At 30.4% G+C, this 20,519-nt stretch overlaps 2 protein-coding genes and 1 pseudogene across 3 annotated transcripts; 2 read left to right on the top strand and 1 right to left on the bottom strand.

Moving 5' to 3' along the window:
* Positions 1-198: 198 nt before the first annotated feature.
* On the bottom strand, positions 199-1,894 carry LOC123920060 (annotated as a pseudogene).
* A 3,087-nt stretch (positions 1,895-4,981) lies between these two features.
* On the top strand, positions 4,982-8,947 carry LOC123881975 (vesicle transport protein GOT1-like). The gene is made up of 7 exons (XM_045930748.1): positions 4,982-5,150; positions 6,353-6,420; positions 7,771-7,862; positions 7,989-8,069; positions 8,162-8,259; positions 8,346-8,427; positions 8,639-8,947. Exons 2-7 carry the CDS (start codon positions 6,390-6,392, stop codon positions 8,675-8,677), a joined length of 423 nt encoding a protein of 140 aa, XP_045786704.1. The 5' UTR covers positions 4,982-5,150; positions 6,353-6,389; the 3' UTR covers positions 8,678-8,947.
* Positions 8,948-13,522: 4,575 nt separating this feature from the next.
* On the top strand, positions 13,523-19,935 carry LOC123924628 (protein SMG7-like). Of its 2 annotated transcripts, none has more exons than XM_045977575.1 (8): positions 13,523-13,747; positions 14,155-14,262; positions 14,898-15,500; positions 15,611-15,733; positions 16,612-16,844; positions 16,949-18,873; positions 18,974-19,102; positions 19,335-19,935. In XM_045977575.1, the coding sequence occupies exons 2-6, from the start codon at positions 14,191-14,193 to the stop codon at positions 18,849-18,851; spliced, it is 2,934 nt and encodes a 977-aa protein (XP_045833531.1). In that variant the 5' UTR covers positions 13,523-13,747; positions 14,155-14,190; the 3' UTR covers positions 18,852-18,873; positions 18,974-19,102; positions 19,335-19,935. The 2 variants fall into 2 exon arrangements, with proteins under 2 accessions (XP_045833531.1, XP_045833530.1); XM_045977574.1 differs by having other exon boundaries at positions 18,964-19,102.
* Positions 19,936-20,519: the final 584 nt, after the last annotated feature.

Below are 20,519 nucleotides of genomic sequence, written 5' to 3'. Positions count from 1 at the left end.
GGATATAATATAACTATACAATGAAACTAGAATATTGATCCGTGCGGTGCACGGGTCTGATTAGCTGTAAGATATATAATGATTAAATAAGATATGATAATTTCAATAATGTAAGGTATATGAAAAAAGTTGAATAACATTAAACGATAGTTCAACAATAATTTTGGATAAATATTCATACAAAGAAAAATATGTTATATTACGGAAGACTTCCTTATAGACCACATTCGAAGTCTTAGTTGTATCTTCACCGTCATCATCGATGATCAATATTTTTAATCCTTTTATATAAGTAATTCTTGAAATTGCAACATACAACTGACCATGTGAAAACACTGGCGACGGAAGATATATCCCAACATGCTTTAAAGATTGTCCCCGACTCTTATTAATAGTCATTGCAAAAGAAATCATTATAGGAAATTGTCTCCGTTGAAATTTAAAAGGAATTCTCACGTCATATGGTGTCAAAGAAAATCTAGGTATGAAAACCTGATCACCAATATTACTTCCTGAAATAATTTTTCCTTCAAGAGCATGTTTTCTCAATCTCGTAATAATAAGTCTTGTTCAATTGCATAATCCTAATTTTTGATTCAAATTCCTTAATAGCATAACTGGAACTCCAACTTTAAGTCTCAACTTGTGATTTGGAAATTCCGACGTAGAAATCGTGTTCAAAAATTCGGGAGTATGAACATCATCCACTGTTTGATCGTCTACATTTTGTGTGAGTGAAGTATCATAAGTCAAATATATTTTTTCTTCGTCAGGAATTAAATTCAACATATAATCATTTATTGTGTCGACTATTGAATTTTTAGGAGCTCGTATAGCTCTATTTTGGAAATACGTTATATCGTTCATGTTTTGTAAAAGTTTAGGATAGTTGCTTTCAACGATAGAAGCAAGAGGATCACCTGAATTTGGAATCAATAAATCTGATGGAATGTCAAGTTCTAAATCATCGTCGTTGTCATCTCCAAATTCTCCATTGCCAACACCCAAAACCCATTCAGAAAACAATATTCTTTGTTCAACGTCTGCACTCGAAGCACTACCGAGAAGCCTCATGTTTTTACTCATTGTTAAAACTTCACAAAAATTCCAAAGAACCGAAGAATTAATAGTAGCATGAACAACTTCTGGCCTTGTACATTTGGGTATTACTGGTAGAATTTGTCTAAAATCTCTGCCGAAAACAACAACTTTTCCACCGAAGGGAATGTGTTTAGTTTTTTCATCAACAGACTTGAGAATATCTTTTAAAGTTCGACCAACAGCTTCGAAACAATGTTTGTGCATCATTGATGCTTCATCCCATATAATGAGCTTTGCTTTTTGTATTAATAGCGCCAAAGAGCTTTTAGGAACTATGGTACATGTTGAAAACTCGTCAACATTTAGAGGAATACAAAACCTTGAATGTGCTGTTCTACCGCCAGGTATAAGCAATGCAGCGATCTCACTTGAGGCAACTGTTAAAACTATCTCACCTTTTGAGCGTAATGCGACTGACATGGCCTTCCAGATAAATGTCTTCCCTGTACCGCCATAACCATAAAAAAAAACACACCAGGTTTGTTTTTGTTAACTCTTGTCATGATTGTGTCATTGATGAGGTAGTGCGAGAGGTTAATCTTTTGCAAACAATAAGAAAAAATGCTAGTTCGAATCGCAGCGGTTGTTTACCAAATTTCCACGTAAACAGTCATATACTTTATGTTGCTTTGTTATAATTCAATTCGTCGAGTATTAAACTATTTTGTATATCAGGAACTAATGATGTGTCTGCTCTAGGCATTGGAGGATAATCTTTTAAACTCTTCCCACAACTACGTAACATCATCTCAATATCTGCTAGTATATATTGTATCAATTGATCATCGGTTAATATTAAATCTGCAATGTTAAAATCAAAATAATGAATGTGATTAGTGACATGATTATGGTTGTGTTTGGTTGTATTGCAAAAAAAAAATTGATTTAGCAGAATTGAGTTTGATAGATTTGATTTTGGTTAAACTTGAGTTAAACAGAATTGATTTATGTTTGGATACATTAACGTAGAAATAAAGGGTATTTATAAAAAATATCAATTCTTTTTCCATTATTTTTTTTTGACAAAATTCTTTTTCCAATTTTAAAAAACTACAATTTAATAAACTGCATAATAAATAATTTAAAAAGTGATATAAGCAAAGTTACATGAGACATTGGGGAGACATTGAAATGTCAAAGATGTTTTTTTTAATATATTTCAATATTGTTGGAAGTGTTATAGTATGAGAATATATATATATATATATATATATATATATATATATATATATATATATAACTTTCCAAATCTCACATGATAATTATTCTCTAAATTTATGATCTGGTAGAAAAAAAATCATTGATCAGAAAAGACATAAAAATAATTCATGATGAATAATATAGTCAACAATAATTTTGATATGATATACTTTTAAAATTGATAGTGCTTATCAATTATTGCACATAATTTTAATCACAATTGATATACTTGCCATAGTGGTTTGAAATATTGCCTTGGATTGAAGAGTTGCGGGTTCGAATCCTAGTCAAGACAAAATTGTATTATTTTTTAATAAAAATTACATGATAAAATGGAGGGAAAACAGGGAAAACAAATTAGGGTTTAGAATTTGCTTGTGTATACAAGCTTATATTATAAAAGATAGTTATTTTAAATGAGAATATTATCATTATGAGACATTGCAAGAGAGCATGTCACTGCAAAATCGGCTTCTCAATGCAGATTAGGCTAATTCAAAATTTAACCAGCGAATTTTTTCGGCGATATTTAATATATATGAGAAATAATAAAGAAAAAGATTGTTTGTGAAAAAAAAAAAAATAAAGAAAAAGATTGTCATATTACAAGCCACAGTTTAGTAAATAATTCATTAATATATACACATATACATAAAATACAAAATGAATAAGTATTGTTTATTGAGGTTAAAATATAAATCAAGAGTACATATTTAAAATGAATAAAATGCGTACATATATGCATAGAAAGTATTTCATTATACATATATAATTAAAATAAATAATTTAGGGATAACAAATAACAAAAAAATTCATACATATGGTATCTATTGTTGTAGATAAATTCCACCATAGACACATGATAGACAAATAGCTTAACGGATAGATGAAGATAAAATAAATTTATATAGTAAATAGTCGTAAACAATGGCGGCCCTTGACACGACTTGATATGAACAACCACTAAGGGCCCCATAATCAAAGAGGCACAAAATAATTTTTGGTAATACATATAATATATATTTTTTAAAACAACCAAAATTAGTTGTTAATGTTAATATTTTTCACCTTTAACAGGACTTGAACCTTGACTTTTAACTCTTTAACTTCTTTATTTTAACAGTATTGTAATGAGTTAGAGGATACTCCCTCCGATCACTATTATACCATAACTTTGATCACTATTATTTAAGAGTTAGAGTATATATTTTTGTTTTTCTAGTAGCAATTTATTTCGTAAGTTTGTAAAATTATTTATATTTATGAATGTATATAAAAAGATGAAAGGAAAGAAAAGAGAAAAATATGAAAGAATATGTCACATTCATTAAATGATGTGGCAACGTATCATTTAATGTATGTGTAAAAAATATTTACATCGACAGTACACAACGATTAAGCTCTTTTCTTTGTCAAAAATCCAAATAGTGACACAGTGAGCGTTTGAGAAATTTGTATCCGCAATAATTTCAGTTCGGCCAACTCATGCTGGTAATAGTGACACAATGATTTTTAATGTGAAATTGTGGATGATAGTAGATTGGTTAGGAATTTTGAGAGAAGCTTTTAATTTGGCTTTTACAGTAGTGTGAGTTTGTCCAGTATTTTGCATGCAGAAGTACGTTCATGCTTTTATTGTACGTTCATATACGTTCATGCTTTTATTCTGGTTATAAGAAACTCATTTGTTTTTTTGACTCTTCATGTAGTGTATATTTGTTGTCGAAGGAAGTGTCGAGGTTATATCATCATGCTAACCTCTTAGAGCTCATACAGACTTATTTGATTAAGGATTGAGATATTTCAATTCATCACATTTTTGGGAAAACAAACTATACTTGCTAAATTGGGTACTATTCGTTAAATATGTTCGGATCTCATCCTCAAAAATTAGCTCATAGGGTAAGATTGTGACTATTCATATAAAATAGGGAAAAAAATTCAACTAGTAAAATTATATTTTTAACTAAGAACAACTATGTATTCTTCCATGTCACCTCACTTCACTCTATTTTTTAATGACATGAAAATTTGAATAATTCTTATTAGTTATCGCCGTAAAATTAAAAAGAAACACTTTGATGATTGAGTATCGCTGTATCGGTACTCCACGTACAAAATCTAGTATCATCATATTTATTTATATTTAAAAATTATGTCATAAATGAATCGCAGATACCAAATATATAAATTTAGTAGAGATATCGCGAGTTAGGATTCTCTCCATTTTTCATTCTTTCAATTTTTTTTATTATCAAAGTTTTTAAATGTTTTAAGCCACTAGGTTTGGCCTAGTAGTGAGAAATTTGAGTAGTATGCTTGAGGTTCTAGATTCGATTCTCATTGCCAACATTGTAAAAAAAAAATTTAAAATGTTATAGGGAGTATAAAAGATATTTGAACCTACTTAATATCACACTTATATATTTATATTTTCAAAACAATATAATAATAGAGGAAATAGAAAGAATAGGAAATAGAGAGATCTTAATCCAAATATCACATTTTATATATAATAGTCGGAGTTTGAATTCGAAATCTATTATTTATTTTTTTTACGCACGAAATTTTTCACCAATTCATGTGAATTTTTAGCCTGCTTAAAAAAAAACATAAAATTGCGTAGGTAAAACTAAAAGTTCAAATATGATAAGTTGGTGTTTATCTGTATCTCCTTAAATACGAACTGAACATCACTTAAATAAATTGAAACAGATACAAATCACACCAAAAAAATCCCTCTTGTGAAATTCATTAATTCTTATTGTTCACCACCACCACCACCACCACCGTCACTTCCGGCCACTATTTCCGCCCAATTCCGGCGACGCCAGGCTCCTCTAACACCGGTAACTCTAAATCTTAAACTTCTATTGTTTCTATTTTTCAGATCGATTTCATTGATTTTAGATCCCGCTGCTTCAATCATATTCACTGTTGTTTTCTTTTCGCCAATCTAACTTTCTCTTTCTCTCAATTACTCGCTTCGATTTCACATTCAATTTATAAGGATTTTTCTTTTTCTGCTGAAAATTTGCATGTAAAGGTAATAGTTTGATAGATTGATTTAACTATTCAATACTTTGAAGCGAATTTGAATTAGTTTGATTGATTTATGCTTAGTGATGTACTGTGAAAACTTCATTTCTGGTTTTTAGGGTTTGGTTTTTTATTGCGTAAGTTTTATTGGAGTGAGTGTTTGGTTAGTAAAATGAATGGCTTTCAACCAAGACATTGGGCTCAAGTTGTTAATGAGCTCCCCCTAGGACGAATCGTTCAGGAGAACCCGAGTTCGATTCCAGGCGGGAACAATTCTTGGTTAGACTTTACTTACCTTACGGCCGAATTCTGGATTACCCCAGAGGCTTAACACAAAAACAATGAATGACTTTCAATCTTTGAGCTATGGATTGGGTGTTGACTATGGATTGTTATTGCTATGTATGCAGATACTTTACTTTGTTTGGATTATTATCTGGATTATTGACTTGGAATTTTTCATTAAGGTTAAATAGGTGCTGACTGGTGCAATTTACCTTTAGAAAATACTGGTCATAAACTTAGTAGTTGTTAGGCAAAATTACTCCTGTAGTCCCTTAACAGTTCTTTAATTTATTTTATGTTTCATTCCATTTTAGTCCTTTTATCATGTTTGCATATGGTTTTTTAAGCTTCAAACCTATGGATTGGGAATGCACAAGGAAAGAAAACCATATTTGAAACTTGAAATTCTTATCCAAATATGGAAAAGACCTAAAATGACGTAAAAAAAAAAAGATGAAGGACTAAATCGTTACCTAAAATTAAGGGACCACGAAAGTAATTTTTCCTAGTTGTTATTATTTGTTAATGCTAAACTCCAAAATATGGAAAAGCTTGGAAGTACTCTTAGAGAATTCAATCCTTGTAATTTATAGAGAAGAGCATAATGGTGTGATTTATTTAGGTTGAGTAACTGACTGATGTTGCAGTTTGATATTTGAATTGAATTTTCCATAGAGATGACGATTCTCATTCTTGTATTAACTGAGTTGGTTATTTTATATTACAGAGAAGCCAAGGTGCTTGGACATCTAATTGCTGGCAAAATGCTTTCCTTTGAGATGAATGATCGAAAAAGTAAGTGGAATACGATATTATATTTTTGTTCTTGTATCAGCAATAATGGTATTGTACGAGTTAATAATTATCTACATTCTTTATTGCTTATGTGTGTAGAAGAATGAATTATTGTTGAGTTTGCTATAGTTCCGTAAATTAGTTTTCTTATTCACTATTCAGTTATGTGGTGCAAGAGGTATGTTGTTTTGATTTATTTAAAGCTATGATTTTTTGAAGGAAAACAAAAAAATGTTTTCGTCTTTTTCCTTTTCCCTAAATTGCATATTTCTTAATGGTAAAATAGAGTGATTAAACTAAAAAGTTTGTGGAATTTAAAGAAATTGGTGCTTCATTTTGGGGGGAGTTTATATTTCGTAGTCAATATTGACACCTATTCTCTATTAGCCGTACCCATAGTTATTTAATATGGCGCATACCTGGTTACCATCTCCTTGTGTTGCCTTCGTAAATCAACCTCCACTATTATGCAACCTTGTGTTCCCCGTGCCTTGAGTGTGTCGGAAAAGGATTTGGTGGGCATGTAAATAAAAGGGATGGGACTGAAGATTGGACTCACTGTGTGATCTTTAATAGGCAGCCTTACCTTGTATTTGCAAAAGGCTGATTCCACAGCATAAACCTGTAACCTCTGGGTTACTTGGTGTCTACTCCAAACATTGTGCCAATGCATAGGGGAAATTTTGTGTTTCAATTCATATAGAAGTACTGTGAAATAGAGGAATTAAGAACATAAGTTCTTGCCAGTTTTTAAGCCAAAAGCTAGATAAATAATAGACATATAGTCGCTCTTATAACTGAAAAGTGATTATCAATATCAATTATGTCGTCAAAAGGAATAGTGAAAACTTTCAACTGTGATTGTGTCTTTATGAAACTATTTTCTTCAAATTGATTATTTGAAATATGGCGTCATATGTTCCTTGTAGTTGTAGCCAGCCACAATTAGCGAAGCTTTTAGTTGTTGTTGTTTTAAAATTAATGCCATCACCTAATGAAGCTAATTGAAATTTACCAATAATCTAATTGCTTGTTCCATGTACTCAATCATATATTCATATCTCAATGCATCATGTTGATTTTCTTTATGTTCTTGGTGGAAGAACACATGCTTAAGTTAAGATATAATTGTTCTGATTATAACATGATACAGTTTTCAAGACACATTTTACTGCATTTATGTTATGGTCTCATCATACTGGCTGGCAGAAGCATTATTTTGACTAAATCATGTATAAGTTATTTTTTTACGTCACATATTTAGCGACTACTACCATCCTATTTTGTCAACTTATTTTACAATTGTGTTATCTTATTATATTTAATATATGTGATTGGCATGCAATGCAGAGATTGGATTAGGATTAACCGGCTTCGGTGTATTTTTCTCTTTCCTTGGGGTTATCTTTTTCTTCGACAAGGGATTGCTAGCCATGGGAAATGTAAGTTTTTTTTCTATGACAAGTTTCTTGTTTTTGCTCAAGTAGTTGCTTCAATTTTTATTTTTTTTCTTAGTATTTAATAACATCTGTTTTAATGCCCTGGTATCTTTATGTTGCTCAAATAAGATCCTGTTTGTTTCTGGAGTGTCCTTAACCATTGGGCTGAAGTCAACTATGCAATTTTTCATGAAACGAAGTAATTTTAAGGTAGTTCTATATCAATTTACTGCCTGTTTCACTTTCTGTCTTGCGCTCTCTGCATGGTAAATAACCCCACTTACCTTTTACTTTTCTTCAAGGGAACAATCTCATTTGGTATTGGGTTCTTCATTCTCATTTTGGGATGGCCTATTTTAGGCATGATTATTGAAGCTTATGGGTTCATCGTACTATTCAGGTTTAGTGGAATTTTAAAGAAACTCTAATGTTGTGTTTAAGAGTACGTTAGTATGCTATAAGCTAATGATGGATGATATTGTGCAGTGGTTTCTGGCCTACGCTGGCTGTTTTTCTACAGAAGATTCCTGTTCTTGGTTGGGTAATTCAACAGCCATACATCCGATCGGTACGTCTTTGTGATAAATTGAAATGTTTCTTTACCTTCCAACTAATTCGTCATTGAAGCATCTTAACATTCTAAACAATCAATTTTCTTTGAAGTTTTATAGATCCTTATTGGTTCTGATTGATTTTAGCACCTTCTTTTTCACAAGTATATGTGACAAAGGACATGGAAAATATCCTACTGAACTTGCTAATTTTCTTTCCACTTGCAGTTTTTTGACCGCTATAGAGGTAAACGAGTGCCGGTGTAACACGGAAATTGTTGGAAATGTTATGTAACTACTACCAAGCACATTTGTTAGTCAATGTAAAGAAAATATTCTCATATGGGGATCTAACATTGTGAATTTAGATCAACTTCTGATGGTAGAAAATGATTGTCATTTTTATCATGATAGTCATTTAGTGCAAAGGAAAATTACAGAAGGAAAAGGTTTCGTAATTTTCACTATGCTACTTGTTTAGCTCGTTTTGATTCTAATGCTTTGTTGAAAATCAATGTTCTTGGAGTTGTCACTTTACTCACTTCTGCTACGCCAATTATGCTACTATTCCGATCACACACCTTTTGCAAGTGTATTGGTGGCATAAGCATATTCACATCTATCATACGAGTATAATGATTTGAAATGATGGTACCGTAGCAATGTGAAATTAATTTCCTTTTGTCAAGTTTTTGAAGTATAAATGTTTGATCTTCAATTCCCATTTCATCTTCACTGGTATTTCCTATTAGTTGCTCATTTCCATTTACATATTGTGTATAAGGTGTACTATTTATGGTGAGAATATGTCGATACTCAGATGGAATGGATTGATTGAGTTATTATAGCAATTTGGTTGTGATGCATCTAATGCTTCCAACTGGAAGAAGACAAATTTTTAACTTGCATCTGATCCTCTCCTTTTTATGAATGATTTTAATTGAATTTCTCCTTTGTCATTGCTTAGAAAATCTGATTATTTTGAAGATTACATAACAACTAATAGTATATAAATTAAATCACCAATGGGGTATAGTTTAGCAGAAAAGGTTAGACTCAAAATGTGGCAAACTAAAGTTTAAATTTCAGTTGGAAGAAATATTCACATTTGATGTGTGACACACTTGAAATATGATTACCTTTCATGGATGGAACTTATGAGAAACCAACAAAAAAAAAGTAAATTAAGGGTGTGTTTGATATGTTTAAGTACGGGACAGAACAGTACAAGACAGAACAATACAACACATGACAGAACAGCACAGAACAAACTTTTGGGATATTGAACATTTTTTGTCTTATACGATATTTGGTTAATAAAATGGTATTTTGGTATTTTAGACAACTTGTACTGCGGACAAAAAGTTGTGCTGTGGTTTAGTGAGGGACAAAAAATTTTGTTTTTGTCCTGTCCATGCCTCCCAGTTTGTCTAGTTCCTGAAACAGTTTTATAATCAAACACAGTAGAACTAGAGTTGTCCTGTTCAGTCCCTTATTTTTTAGCAGATCAAACAGACCCTTAAGCGTATGTGGTTAACGAGATTTAGTTAAGGACGAATTATTTAGTAGCATTCGAATTCAAATATTAGCTGAAATATTTTTTTCTCATACTAACTTTTTTTATCTTTCGAATTCCCTAATGCTTGAAATATTAAAATAAAAAAAATATCTTGATTTCTTTATTATTATTTTGTCAAGTAATCTAGTTACTAAATATTTCATTCGTAGGATAAGTAAGTGAAGTGTCCAGGGTTAAAATTTCGACCCCTACATTGCAATATCATACTAAATGAGGTAAACTTACAAGGACCCTATGTTGTTGTTGTTGTTGTTGTTGTTATTATTATTATTATTATTATTATTATTATTATTATTATTATTATTATTATTATTATTATTATTATTATTATTATTATTATTATTATTATTATTATTATTATTATTATTATTATTATTATTATTATTATTATTATTATTATTATTATTATTATTATTATTATTATTATTATTATTATTATTATTATTATTATTATTATTATTATTATTATTATTATTATTATTATTATTATTATTATTATTATTATTATTATTATTATTATTATTATTATTATTATTATTATTATTATTATTATTATTATTATTATTATTATTATTATTATTATTATTATTATTATTATTATTATTATTATTATTATTATTATTATTATTATATTATTATTATTATTATTATTATTATTATTATTATTATTATTATTATTATTATTATTATTATTATTATTATTATTATTATTATTATTATTATTATTATTATTATTATTATTATTATTATTATTATTATTATTATTATTATTATTATTATTATTATTATTATTATTATTATTATTATTATTATTATTATTATTATTATTATTATTATTATTATTATTATTATTATTATTATTATTATTATTATTATTATTATTATTATTATTATTATTATTATTATTATTATTATTATTATTATTATTATTATTATTATTATTATTATTATTATTATTATTATTATTATTATTATTATTATTATTATTATTATTATTATTATTATTATTATTATTATTATTATTATTATTATTATTATTATTATTATTATTATTATTATTATTATTATTATTATTATTATTATTATTATTATTATTATTATTATTATTATTATTATTATTATTATTATTATTATTATTATTATTATTATTATTATTATTATTATTATTATTATTATTATTATTATTATTATTATTATTATTATTATTATTATTATTATTATTATTATTATTATTATTATTATTATTATTATTATTATTATTATTATTATTATTATTATTATTATTATTATTATTATTATTATTATTATTATTATTATTATTATTATTATTATTATTATTATTATTATTATTATTATTATTATTATTATTATTATTATTATTATTATTATTATTATTATTATTATTATTATTATTATTATTATTATTATTATTATTATTATTATTATTATTATTATTATTATTATTATTATTATTATTAGGGTCATGTTAAACGGTGCATCCGGTGCACTTGTTAAACATACAAAAAATAGAAATAAAATATAAGTTAATATTGATAAAAACAACTTTTTACACTTTCAATGCATTGAATGCACAAGTTTCAAGACAAAATTTCCTTTTTGGTATGCTTAGGTAGTGCACCGGATGCACTATTTAACATTTTCCTTATTATTATTATTATTATTTATTATTATTAAACTAGCAGACAAACCTGTATATTCCACTCTATAAATAATAACCATAAATCCATAATTCATAAATAATCTATATGAGTATTTTTGTTTTTTGTTTACAATGAGCTAGAGATCGAACCCTTATAAAATACTACTTAAATCCCTCGTCATTAGGGTTGGGAACAGGCCAGGTCAGGCCAGGCCTTGACAGGCCTGAGCCTGGCCTACGATTTTTTTTTCAGGCCTGAGCCTGCGGCCTATCAAATGTTAATTTTTTTGGCCTAGCCTGAGCCTTTTAAAAGTCTGGCCTGGTTTTGTAGCCTGTTTAAAAGCCTGTGTTACATTAAAGCTCCTCTATATAATTTTTTTAAATAGGCTAAACAGGCCTTAAAAAGTTCACATTTAAATTTTTATAATTTCTACAACATTAAGAAAAAGCTAATAATATGATTAACACAATAATTAAACACTAATAAAATAACAAATACGATTACGAAAAATAATAATTATTATAAATAATATTTTTTTTATAAGATATAAATAATAATTATTATAAACAGGCCGGCCTATCAGGCTTCGTAGGCCTTTTTAGAAGCCTAAGCCTGACCTATTTATGTAAACAGGCCGTTTTCAAAACCTAAACATGACATTTTTAATAATCAGGCCAGACCAGGCTTATACAGGCCAGGCCGAAGGCCCCTGTAGGCCGCCTAGCCTATTCCCAACTCTACTCGTCATTAGATCAAATCTAAAGACTTTCCAGAGTATTTTCGGTTCAGAAGCTTTGTTTACTATCATCAAATGCACATGTGCAACTTCTATAAATGTGGTAATTAATAAAGACATGCCATGATGCCAATATAGTCAATGCCAATAAATTTAAAGGACCACAAATATAGATCACCGAAGTCTCTTAAAGGGTTAATAAAAAAAATAGTTTAAATAGAATGTAACATAAGCGAGTAATTTGCAATAAGTTTACCATCTTCATAAGAAAGAGTGACATATTTTGTCCTAACACATTCTTTTTAGACACACTTTTAGTCTTGTTTTCTGAAAATTATTTTTAAATATTTTTTAGACATTTTTTTTTACTAATTTTTTTTTAAAGTATTATAAAAAAGTTAAAATATTTTAAAATAAAATGAATTAAATATAAATTTTTTAAATTAAAAAATCAAGATAAAATAGTTAAAATTTAGACTTATAAGTCAAATTTTGAGTTTTTTTTTACGAACTTTTTATAATATTCTTAATATATTTATGAAATAATCATAAAAATATACACATTGATATAACAATAAAGTTTACTTTCCGTTAATACGATCGATCAACACTATTAGGGAAATACAAGCCACATGCGTTTACTTTCTGTTAATTTGTCGTGGAATGGAGAAGCTGAAAATAGCAATATATTAAAGAAACGCGCGTCTATTTCCTTCCTCCGCGAATCTAAACTAACAATAATTCAAAAATCTTATTTCCCTCCCGCGCGAATCAAATTACTTCGTCTAACGATAATTCAAAATGCATTGTGTAAACTGATTTTTGTACGATTCTTACCTTAAAATATACTACTCTGTCCCAAAATATAAGGGAAAATTGGTCAAAGAAAGTTGATGTATTTGGTTAAAAATTTGGACTAGATACATCAACTTTAGTTGACCAATTTTCCCTTATATTTTGGGACGGAGGGAGTATATCTTATAAAAAAAAAATTTAAACATTTTATCTTATAGATTTGAAAAAAGGAAATTATAAATTTGAAAAAATCATTTTGTAGAGTAAAATATAGTATAAAAAAAGAAAAAAAAGAGACGAGATACTTGTATAAGAAGATACTTTGTCAAATTCAAAGATTTGATTCTTATTCTGAAAATGAAAACATAGTCTAAACGTCGTCGTTCAACATTCACCGCCTACAAAGAAATTCACAAGACCCAAAATATTAGTATATCCCTTTTGTACCCTCAACGGAATACAACAACATTTTCTCTCTCTCTCTCTCTCTCTTTCTCTCTCTACCAAACCCTACCCTAATCCATCATCACCGAATTCTCCACCGATCCTTCAATCCTATTTCACAGGTCAGATTTTCCTCTTTTCTTCAATTTCTTTCATTTTCACCGATCTATTTTTCTTTTCATCACGCACCGTTTCACAATTTCATCAAATTTCTCTTCCTCAGAGATTCAGAGCAAAATTTTTAATTACGAATTATTAGGTTTAGTTTTTAGGTTTTCTATTGTAGTTTCTTCGATTGCGTTTTTTTAATTTATTTTATTTTTCAACAATTTTATTATAATTATAATAAATAATGATAATTGTTTGTTTTGTTGACTTATGGTAGAATGTTAGTTATGATGGTTTGTTACATTGAATTTGATAATTGGTGTATTTTGTGTAACGATTATGGTTTTGTTTTAGTTAATTAAAGCTTGATTATTTTTTTAACTAACTGATTTTTTTTTGGTTATTTGTTGGTTTTGTGTAGATTGAGATTAGTTAATAATGAATGTTTGATTGATGGATGATGATAGTAGAGATGGATAAAATGTCTGCTCCTTCATCGCGGGAGCGTGCACAACGCCTTTTTGACAAGGTAACTCTATTTTGCTTTCTTGTTGATTCAATAAGTACCAACCTTGTAATTGTTGTGATTACCACAATTTAGGTTTTTTTTTTTGTTTATATGGGTATTTGCATATAGGATAGGAAGTCACACATTTCAGGATAGGGTTTTTCCGTAGATTGATTTAGAGGATATTGATTGGTATTTTTCTTTGAAATGGGTAGATGACTCTATCTGTCATATGCGTATATGAAGTTCAATTGGGATGATTTAGAGGAATGAGTTATATGGATTTGTGTTTTTCTTCTTCCGCCTATGTGGTAGATAACCAACTTTATGGCTGGTTCTTGGAATTAGTGCTAGACCTTGTTATCTTCTTTGTGTATTTAGAGGAATGAGTTATATTCGTTTGTGTTTTGGTTACTTTGGATTTATTTGTCTCTTTTTTTACCAGCTTCTCACTGGTTGGTTGGTATACACTTATGGAGTTCTTGAATGTTAAATTGATTGATGACAAAATGAAAACCTACAACTTTCTGTTGTTTGCTTTGGAAGCCATGTAGAACATATAACTCTTGTTATTTGTATGCTGTGGTGTACATTTTCTTTTAATTACTTCATAAGAATTTTTTAACGAGGTAATTTCAAATTTTTTTCTTACTTAGAACATTGAATTGGAGAAGAAGCGCCATATATCAGCTCAAGCACAGGTCCCGTCAGATCCAAATATTTGGCCACAGTTGCGTGAGAATTATGAAGCAATAATTCTCGAGGATCACGCTTTTTCCGAGAAGAATGGTATTGAGTTTGCTCTTTGGCAATTGCATTACAAACGGATTGAAGAATTAAGGAAATATTTCAATGCTGCTCGTACTTCTGCAAGCTCAAAATCATCTCAGGGCGGGAAAGGTTCTGTACGACCTGAGCGGGTAACTAAAATAAGGCTGCAGTTGAAGACTTTCCTTTCAGAGGCAACTGGATTTTACCATGATCTTATCATGAAAATCAAATCAAAGTATGGGCTTCCTCTTGGTTACTTTGAGGATTCAGAGAATCGGATTGTGATGGAGAAAGATGGAAAGAAATCTGCTGAGATGAAGAAAAGTTTGATATCTTGTCATCGTTGTTTGATATACTTAGGTGATCTTGCTCGCTACAAAGGATTGTATGGTGAAGGTGATTCAACAAAGCGTGAGTTCACAGCAGCTTCTAGTTACTATTTACAAGCTGCGTCTATTTGGCCTTCAAGTGGAAATCCCCACCATCAGGTTTTTGGCATTCTAGCATTTGTTGTGATTTTTTTGGTTGTTTCACATCTCATATTTAGGGATGTGGTATATTACTATTGTATATAATTTTGTAAATCTATCAATTTCAGCTGGCTTTGTTGGCTTCATATTCTGGCGATGATCTGGCAACTATTTATCGTTATTTTCGGAGTCTGGCTGTGGATAGTCCATTTACAACTGCTAGAGATAATTTAATTGTTGCATTTGAGAAGGTAATGCGACCATGAAGTTGATTCTGGAACACCTAACTTAACGTTTTTATATTCGAAAGTCTCAGCTGTTTGATATGTTGGTATCCTGTTCTGTTTTTTTTTTATTTGTTGTTCAACTTTGATATTTTTTAGCTTCCTTGCATATTGATATACAACTATGATGTCTCAAGTTCGGTCATTTCTACTTCTAGTAGTTGATTTTCAAAGCTAAATGAATTAGAAGTTTGTAAGCTGTAAATTTCAGGCAGGCTTACAAGTTTATCTAGCATTGATGTATACATGTTTTTCAGCCATGATTGTAGAAGTTGTGTGCATATTATTAGCAATTCAAATCAATAGTGTGAGAAACTTTGAAAAATGAATATTAATGTTTGTAGCTTAGAGAGTTTGAGTGAATATTATTGCTGGAAATAACGGATTGAACTAATGCATTTTACAATGCAGACCAGATACATTTATAGTTTAATAATCAGGAGGGTAATAATCAGGAGGGTAACTGATTGTATTTCTACTTATTTACGCAATAGCTATTGAAACAACCTTGCTTATTCAGAATGAGTCTGTTATAATATTCAGAATGAGTCTGTTATAACAGACTTCAGTTACTGTCATACGAGTAGTTCTACTAACCAGCATGTAGTTATATTCGATTTTATTTAAAACTGCAATACAGCATACCTTTTCACAAAAAAAAAATCTATTTATTTAGTATGGCTTGTGGAGGGGGGATTTTCCCTTAACTTTGATCGTCTATTTATATCTTAAATGTATGGTGTTACCTTTTTTCTTTGATGATCTTTTGAATTGCATATGGCCTGTGATCTTTTTGGTATCATAGTTTTATTTTCCTAATAACTATTTTTACAATACCATGATAGAATCGTCAAAGTTACTGTCAGCTTTCTGGTGATGTTAAAGCTGTCGCAGTCAAGGAATCTTCTGGGCAATTAGCTGGCAGAGGAAGAGGAAAAGTAGAAGCAAAACTTGTGACAAGGGGTAATGGCGTGGAAGCCAGTCCTAAAAACAAAGGAGCATCCAATATACAAGAGACTTACAAATCCTTCTGCACTCGATTCATCCGTCTAAATGGAATCTTGTTCACTCGTACAAGGTATATATATATATTCTTGAAGTACACACTGACCTTTTTATGCATTGCACAATTGAGGATGGATACATTCTAACTCATTTCCTTCTTTTTTTTCATGATGGTAGCCTTGAGACTTTCACTGAAGTTCTCTCTCTTATTAGCACTGGCCTGCGTGAGCTTCTGTCATCAGGTCAAGATGAAGAGCTGAATTTTGGCCAGGATACTCTTGAGAATGGTCTTGCCATTGTCAGAATAATTTCCATTATCATCTTCACAGTTCATAATGTGAATAAGGAATCTGAAGGTCAAACTTATGAAGAAATTATACAGCGTGCTGTTCTACTTCAGAATGCATTCACTGCAGCTTTCGAACTGATGAGTATTATAATTGAGAGATGCGTCCAGGTGAAGGATCCCTCTTGTAGCTATCTTTTACCAGGCATTTTGGTTTTTGTTGAATGGTTGGCATGTTATCCTAATCATGCTGCTGCCAATGATGTGGATGAGAATCAAGCAACTGTTAGATCAAAATTTTGGAATCATTGTATTTCCTTCTGGAACAAACTACTTTCAGTTGGGTCTGTGTCTATTGAAGATGATGAAGAGGATACTTGTTTTAATAACATGAGTAAGTATGAAGAAGGGGAAACTGAAAATCGACTTGCTTTGTGGGAGGACTTTGAGTTAAGAGGATTTGTTCCACTTCTCCCTGCACAAACAATCTTGGATTTTTCAAGGAAGCATTCCCTTGGAAGTGATGGTGAAAAAGAAAGAAAAGCCCGGGTAAAAAGGATTTTAGCTGCAGGAAAGGCTTTAGCGAATGTTGTTAGGGTTGATCAGAAAATGATATATTTTGACTCAAAGGGAAAGAAATTTATAATTGGTGTTGAGCCTCGTATCTCAAATGATTATGTTCTTGTCTCTGGCATACCTGTTGTAGATGATTTATTGGAAGAAAACGCAGCAGACAAGCCAAAGGTAGGTATTGTTCAGCCAGACCATCACCAGTATGTGGAAGAAGAGGATGATGATGAGGTTATTGTTTTTAAACCTATAATAGCCGAGAAGCGAACCAATGTGGCAGTTGTCTCATCAGGTGCATCCCACAAAGGCTTAGAGTCTATCCCAAAAGCTTCTGGAGGGGATATAAAATTTAATGTCGATCCTACTTTTAACACTGCCAATGATGTGAACCATCAAATGTTTTTGCCTGCTTCTGTCAGTTCTATGATGCCTCAACACTTGCAACCAGTTCAGCAACATTCTTCAAGATGCCCAGAGGAGGGAATGTCTCTGGCCAACATTTTTGAAGGTCTTGGCTTCTTGGAGAATGGGCATGTTGTGAAACCTAATTTCCCACCGCATGAAGCTGTATCAACCTTTAACCATGCCTCACTTACAGTTCCTAATCAGCAATCTGTAAGTACTGGTACTAGCTCATTTTATGGTATCTCAAAAGCTGAAGACTTGATGATACCATCCAATGTTGATACTTTTGCATCTTCTGGAGTCATTACGAATAACTCTTATGTGAATCCATCATCAGTATTGCAAACTGGTTTGAAAAAATCTCCAGTCAGCCGTCCTTCTAGGCACCTTGGACCTCCTCCTGGCTTCAGTCATGTTTCTCCTAAGCTAGACATGGAATCTACTGTTCCCGATTCAATTAATGGAAATCCCGTTATGGATGACTACAGTTGGTTGGATGGATATCAGTTGCCTTCATCCACCAAAGGTTTAGCCCCCAATGGTCCTATTACTTACACTCAATCAAATTCCCAGCAAGTAAATAACAATATTTTGAGTGGGACAGCTTCCTTTCCCTTTCCTGGAAAACAAGTTCCATCTGCACTGCAGGGGCCCATACAGAATGGTTGGCAAGATTATCATACTTCCGAGCTTTTAAAAGCTCATCATCAACAGCAACTGCAGCCACAACAACCACTCGCAAATGGAAATCAACATTTTACTCCACTGCCTGAGCAATTTCAAGGACAGTCAATCTGGACAGGTCGTTACTTGGTGTGATGTCGGTTTAAGAATATTAATGGTATGCTTCTAGTCTGGATTTGTTGCTGTTTGTTTGTTGGATACCTTTTTTCTTTAATTTTTGAATTACTAACATAGTTATGTATTGGAGGTTCTTGAAGGATTCTTACAGATGTGCTGCCTCCCTTCTGTATCCATTCAAACTTGAAACTCCTACTCAGCTCCTTGTCACTGAATGTTACTGGAGTTTTTTGGCCTAGACTTGTTGCAGGATCTTGCTACTCCAAAAGGTGGGTACCAAATTATTCGTAATACTGATGATATTGTATACTTTTTACAGCTTGAAATTCGTACCATCATTGACATCAAACCTGCCCACTTTCACTGAACTTTCAAATTTCTGTCTTGTTTGTGTCTGATTGTCTGTGCTTGTGTTTGCTTAGTGTTTTAACTGCTGTAGTCAAACTTCTAAACTGTCTTGGTGAATTTATCCTAGCATAATTTTCTTATAAATAATTGCAGTTTATACAGAGATCTAAAGACCAAAGAAAGATAAGAAAGCATCTTTACAGTTCGAAGTTTGTTAAGTAAATGGCTTTTCTGGTTGGGGATGGATAGTAGAAGGTGATTAATTAAAGATTATCCAGTTTTGGTGGAGCTTTTATCTTCTGGGATTGGTGGAAATAATTTGGTTTGTTCGCTTATCGGAAATGTCATAATGGTGTGCACCTTTAATGTAAGATACTTTACCATCAACTAGCTGCCAAATGATACATATAGTGCTAGCACTTTTTCTTCCCCAAAGCTTCAAACTAGTTGGGGAGGTTGATAGGTTTGAAGTGGTTGTCTGAAGTTGGATAATGGAATATGCTAATGACGTTGTGGGTCATGCTCGAGTAAGTACATTACTACTTGTGTTTAGGGGCTTCAACTTCATTAAGGTCCTTTTATTTTGTTTGCATGATAAGTGATATCATTCACTTTTCTTTTTTATTCTAAGTCGAGGATTTACTTGAACTTTACATATAAATAATGCTTGTTGGATTGTTTGCTGTGGATGTCTTCGTCATCCATGTTGATATGATGTATCTATCTATCTATAATAAGATTAAGTTGTCTCTTATCTATGCAGCTATGTTTGATTGTTTATGTTCAAAAGTAAACCAGTATTTGATTCACTTATCGAATATAAGGAGTGAATTAAGATTTTGCTTTTGATGTGAAGATTTTGCTGGTAGATATTTTGATTGGTTTGAGCTTCAAGACGTTATTACCCTTTTGGTGTTTATCAGAACCTAAACTTTTCCAATTATAAAAAAACTAGTTAGGAGCAGTTTCTATTATGCTCTATCATGTCGTATTTTCTATGTTTTTTTTTTTTTTTTGTACATATTTTCTATGTTCTTTATTTCAACCCAATTATTGATTTTTTTTTTAAACTTCTAAATTTATATATCTTGAATTTTAGTTAGTATCTGATGTGTCAAATTGGATCCTCTCCTTCCAATTTCTTTCCTCTCCTCTCCTTACTATATATCTCTCTTAATTTCACTATCTCGTTTTGTTTATTATTTTTCAATGAATACAGACTAAAATTAAGAGATAGAGAGCAAAGAGGGAGATTAGAGAAATTGAGGAGAGAAACCTAGTCCGTGATGTATTATAAATTTATAACTTTATTGAATTTAATGATGCAAAATAATACAT

The sequence above is a fragment of the Trifolium pratense genome, linkage group LG4 (assembly GCF_020283565.1).
Source record: "Trifolium pratense cultivar HEN17-A07 linkage group LG4, ARS_RC_1.1, whole genome shotgun sequence".
NCBI classification, from domain to species: domain Eukaryota; kingdom Viridiplantae; phylum Streptophyta; class Magnoliopsida; order Fabales; family Fabaceae; genus Trifolium; species Trifolium pratense.
The sequence above is the reverse complement of the archived record's forward strand: the minus strand, read 5'-3'. Positions and strand labels throughout refer to the sequence as shown.

Bases quoted from the DNA above. Each gene is read 5' to 3' on its own strand.
- LOC123881975 (XM_045930748.1), top strand. From the start codon at position 6,390: ATGCTTTCCTTTGAGATGAATGATCGAAAAA. The intron at 8,260-8,345 runs GTTTAGTGGAAT...GATATTGTGCAG, and splicing joins GGGTTCATCGTACTATTCAG to TGGTTTCTGGCCTACGCTGG. The intron at 8,428-8,638 runs GTACGTCTTTGT...TTCCACTTGCAG, and splicing joins AACAGCCATACATCCGATCG to TTTTTTGACCGCTATAGAGG.
- LOC123924628 (XM_045977575.1), top strand. From the start codon at position 14,191: ATGATGATAGTAGAGATGGATAAAATGTCTGCTCCTTCATCGCGGGAG. The intron at 15,734-16,611 runs GTAATGCGACCA...ATACCATGATAG, and splicing joins TAATTGTTGCATTTGAGAAG to AATCGTCAAAGTTACTGTCA. The intron at 16,845-16,948 runs GTATATATATAT...TCATGATGGTAG, and splicing joins ATCTTGTTCACTCGTACAAG to CCTTGAGACTTTCACTGAAG.